This window comes from Myodes glareolus, chromosome 5 (genome assembly GCF_982192425.1).
Source record: "Myodes glareolus chromosome 5, mMyoGla1.1, whole genome shotgun sequence".
Taxonomy (NCBI): domain Eukaryota; kingdom Metazoa; phylum Chordata; class Mammalia; order Rodentia; family Cricetidae; genus Myodes; species Myodes glareolus.
Genome location: NC_142030.1, coordinates 111,332,705 through 111,336,861, shown reverse-complemented (window position 1 = coordinate 111,336,861; position 4,157 = coordinate 111,332,705). Strand labels below are relative to the sequence as shown.

The window sequence follows — 4,157 nt, the reverse complement described above, 5'->3', positions numbered from 1 at the left end:
ATTCCCACACAGGCAAAAAAAAAAAAAATTAGGCATTAAGGACATACGGTGTCAGCTGCGATTTTAAAGATTTTATAAAGTCCACCTAAGAGCATTTGGGGATTAGGCCTTGAATGATAGGTATTCATTTTGCAAGCTTATGTGAAAACAGAAGCCTAACTCAGTGTGTTCATTGTGTAGACTTTGGGTCATAAAAACAGAGGAGTGTGAGAAATATCAGAACATCTCCTGATAAGGGGATCCCACAGAACATGCCCTTTTAGTTGAAAAGTTTCTGCATCCAGATAAACCTCTCTGCCAGCACAATAATTTGAATCCAACCAAATCAAACCGAATTGGAAAAAGCCCAGGTTTAATATACAACAATGCTCCGAGACGGCTTTCCAACACCCTAGAGAGGACCCAGGGAAGAAAGACAGGAAACCACATGTTTGTTCTCTGGGGTACAGCTTAAATTCCCTGAGGTGTAGTCTTGAGCATCTCTGGGGAGGGGTCATTGTTCCATGGGCTTTCTCAAGAGTAGAATCTAGGTTGAGACAACTCCCAGGGTAGAGGGCTTGAGATGGAACTTATACCCGAACACTTGTCATCTTCTAAATCACCTTCAGTTTTTATTCAATGCTTTAATGCTTTTAGCATACAAGCAATTCAATTATTTGGTTAGAGTTGCCACCAATATATTTTGTATTATTTTTATGTATTGTGAAAGGATATCCCAGATTTAGTTCTCTGTCACTTTTATATAGGATGTCTACTTACTTTTTTGGAGTGAATCTTGCATCCAACCTCTTTGTTGAAGATGTCTATGAGCTATAGGAATTTCCTATCAGGATTTTTGGGGTCACTTATAAATGCAATAATATTATCTGCAAATAGTAATACATTGATTTCTTTTTTCCAATTTGTATCCTCTTGATCTCTTTCAATTTTCTTATTGCTCTATCTCTAATTTCAAGTACTATATTGAATAAATATGTAGTGGTTTGTCTTGTCTCTGATTTTAGTAGGATTGCTTTTACTTTCTTTCCATCTAATTTGATGTTGACTATAGGCTTACTGTAAATTGCCTTTATTAAATTGAGGTATACTCCGTGTATCCCTACTTTGTCCAAGTTTTTTTAAATGAAGAATTGCTGGATTTTATCAAAGTTATATTCAGCATTTAAATAGATTATCATGTTCTTGGCTTTTTCTTTCAGTTTTTTTAATATGATAGATTTCATTGACTGATTTTCACATGTTACATCTTTGGTATAAAAACCTACTTCATGGTGGATAATAATTTTTATTCATTTTTGTATTCAGTTTGCAAGTATTTAATTTAGTATTTTGCCTCTGTGCTAATGAGGAAAATTTATCTGTAATTCACTGTTTTTTTCCTTTTTCTTTTTTGGTTTTTCAAGACAAGGTTTCACTGAGTAACAGCCCTATCTGTCCTGGAACTAACTACTGTAGACCAAGTTGTCGTCAAATTCACAGAGATCAACTTGCTTCTGCCTCCCGATGGCTGGGATTAAAAGCATGCACTATCATCACCTGGCTGGTTGCTTTTAACTTAAAACCTTTTTCTTTTATTACTTTATGTGGATGAGTGTCTTGCCTGCTCTTATGTATGTGGCTCTTATTTTTGTGTCCCAGGAGGTCAGAAGAAGGTGACATATCCCATGGAACTTGAGTTAATGACACTTATGAGCTACCTTGTGAATGCTGGAAATAGAATCTGGATCTTGGAAGAACAGCCAGTTCTCCTAACTGCATACCCATCTCTTTAGGCCCAGATGCTTAATTTTTTAATAATAAAAACTATTTTACAGAAGGTTTACAATCATTTACCTTCCCAAGCGGTATTCAAATATTCTATGTTCTAGTTAATTCACATCCTCATCAATATTTGTCTATTTAAATTGAAACAATTTTAATAGATAAGTGATATATGATTGTTAGTTTTTTTAAATTGTTTTTATTGAGCTATATATTTTTCTCTACTCCTCTTCCTTCCCTTCTACCCTTTTCCATGATTTCTATGCTTCCAAATTACTCTAGAGATCTTGTCTTTTCCTACTTCCCAAGTAGCTTAGATCCATGTCACTCTTAGGGTCCTCTTTGTTGTCTAGGTTCCCTGAGTAGGCTGTTTTTTCTTTGTTTTATGACTAAAAGTCACTAATGAGTGGGTACATACTATATATGTCTTCCAGGGTCTGGGTTACCTTACTCAATATAATGTATTCTAGATCCATACATTTGACTGCAAATTTCAAGATGTCATTATTTTTTTCTGCTGTGTAGTACTCTGTTATGTAAATGTACCATATTTTCCTTATCCATTTTTCATTCAATGGGCATTTAGGTTGTTTCCAGGTTCTAGATATGACAAATAATGCTTCTATGAACATAGTTGAGCACATGTCCTTGTGGTATGATTGAACATCATTTGGGTATATATCCAAGAGTGGTATTACTGGATTTTGAGGTAGATTGTTTACTAATTTTCTGAGTAATCACCATACTAACATCCAAAGAGGCTATACCAGCTTGCACTCCCACCAGTAATGGAGAAGTGTTCTTTTTACCCCACATCCACTAGAGCATAAGTTATCATTAGTGTTTTTGGTCTTGGCCATTCTTACAGGTGTAAGATGGAATCTCAGAGTCGTTTTGGTTTGCATTTCTCTGATGGCTAAAGGTATTGAGAATTTCCTTAAGTGTTTTTCAGCATTTTAAATTCATTTGTTGAGAGTTCTATGTTTAGGTCTATACTCTACTTTTTTTTTTTAACCTGGAGATCTAAAGTGGTATTTATCGATTCTCGCATCCCCAACGTACAACATTAAAAGGTTCACTAAATTCTGAAGGTAGCTATACTGCAAAATAGTTTAAAATTAACGATTGTACAATATTCACTTATGCTTGAAATTCTAGTCCTAGACCAAGCTTGTGGCCACCCGCATTGACGTTCTTGCCGTCCAGCAGAGCTGACAGCGTCAGCTTGATACCTGGCTTGAGGGTCTGAGTGTACCCTAAGCCGATCAGGCTAGAGTTGTTCACTTTGGCCGAAAAGCAGGCGTCAGGGTTGACCTGGTACTTGGCTGCTATCCCAAAGCGAGTGTTACTGTTCCCCGCTGTCCAGGCGAGATTGACAGCGGTCTCCAACTTCTTGTTCACCTTCTGGTAGATGGAGCCACCAAACTCCGTCCCATCATTCACATTAGTATGAAGCTGGAATTCATCCGTCTTGTAGCCAACTGCAAAGTTGCTCTGGGTCACTCAGGACTTGGAAGTCTCAAAATTCATTTGGTAGCCAGCGAGCCAGCCCTCATAGCCAAGCACCAGGGCACCCCGGATCGAGGGCCCAGCGATGTCAAAGTCCACATTACAGCCCAGGTTGATATGCTCCCTCTTGTACCCTGGCTTGATTTTAGCATTCTTTTTCCCAGTGTTAGGTGAGAAGAATGAGTCGAAGGTCAGCTTCAGCCCACGCGCGAGCTGGTCTTCCACGGTGATCTCGGTACCCAGGGTGTTGTCTGTGTTCCACTTTTCTGTAAACGTCAGGCCGTACTCAGTCCATCTATACTTGGTTTCCAGACTGCCGTTCACTTTGGTGGTCTCTGTGTTGGCGGAGCCTGAGCTGGTAAATTCCAATCCATTCTCCGACTTCGTTTTCAAATCAAGTTTTATTAAGCCAAAGCCATAGCCCTTGGTGAAGACATCCCTGGCAGACTTGCCAAGATCAGCATATGTGGGAGGCACAGCCATCTTCTCGGAGGTGGTGACGGCGGGAGCAGCGACAGCTACGGCCTATACTCTACTTTTTATTGTATTATTTGTCCTTTTGATGATTAATTTTTTGAGTTTTTTGTATATTTTGAAGATCAGCCTAATGTCTGACACTGAGTTGGTGAAGAGCTTTTCCCATTCTGTAGGCTGCAGTTTTGTCTGATTGACCATCTCCTTTGCTTTACAGAAGCTTTTCAGCTTCAGAAGGTCCCATTTATTAATAGTTTCTCTCAGTGTCTGTGCTACTAAGGTTATATTTAAGACGTGGTCACTTGTGCCAATGTGTTCAAGTGTACTTCCCACTTTCTCTTCTATGAGGTTCAGTGTGATTGGTTTTATGTTGAGTTCTTTGATCTGGACTTGAGTTTGATATCCACTTACAC

General features: G+C 38.7%; 1 protein-coding gene across 1 annotated transcript; it reads right to left on the bottom strand.

Annotated features, from left to right (window-relative positions):
• Positions 1–2,844: 2,844 nt before the first annotated feature.
• On the bottom strand, positions 2,845–3,789 carry LOC125406765 (non-selective voltage-gated ion channel VDAC1). Its single transcript, XM_048443845.3, has one exon. The coding sequence runs from the start codon at positions 3,751–3,753 to the stop codon at positions 3,265–3,267; it is 489 nt and encodes a 162-aa protein (XP_048299802.3). The 5' UTR covers positions 3,754–3,789; the 3' UTR covers positions 2,845–3,264.
• Between the last annotated feature and the right edge of the window lie 368 nt (positions 3,790–4,157).

Coding starts and splice junctions, on each gene's coding strand:
- LOC125406765 (XM_048443845.3), bottom strand. CDS start 3,753: ATGGCTGTGCCTCCCACATATGCTGATCTTGGCAAGTCTGCCAGGGAT.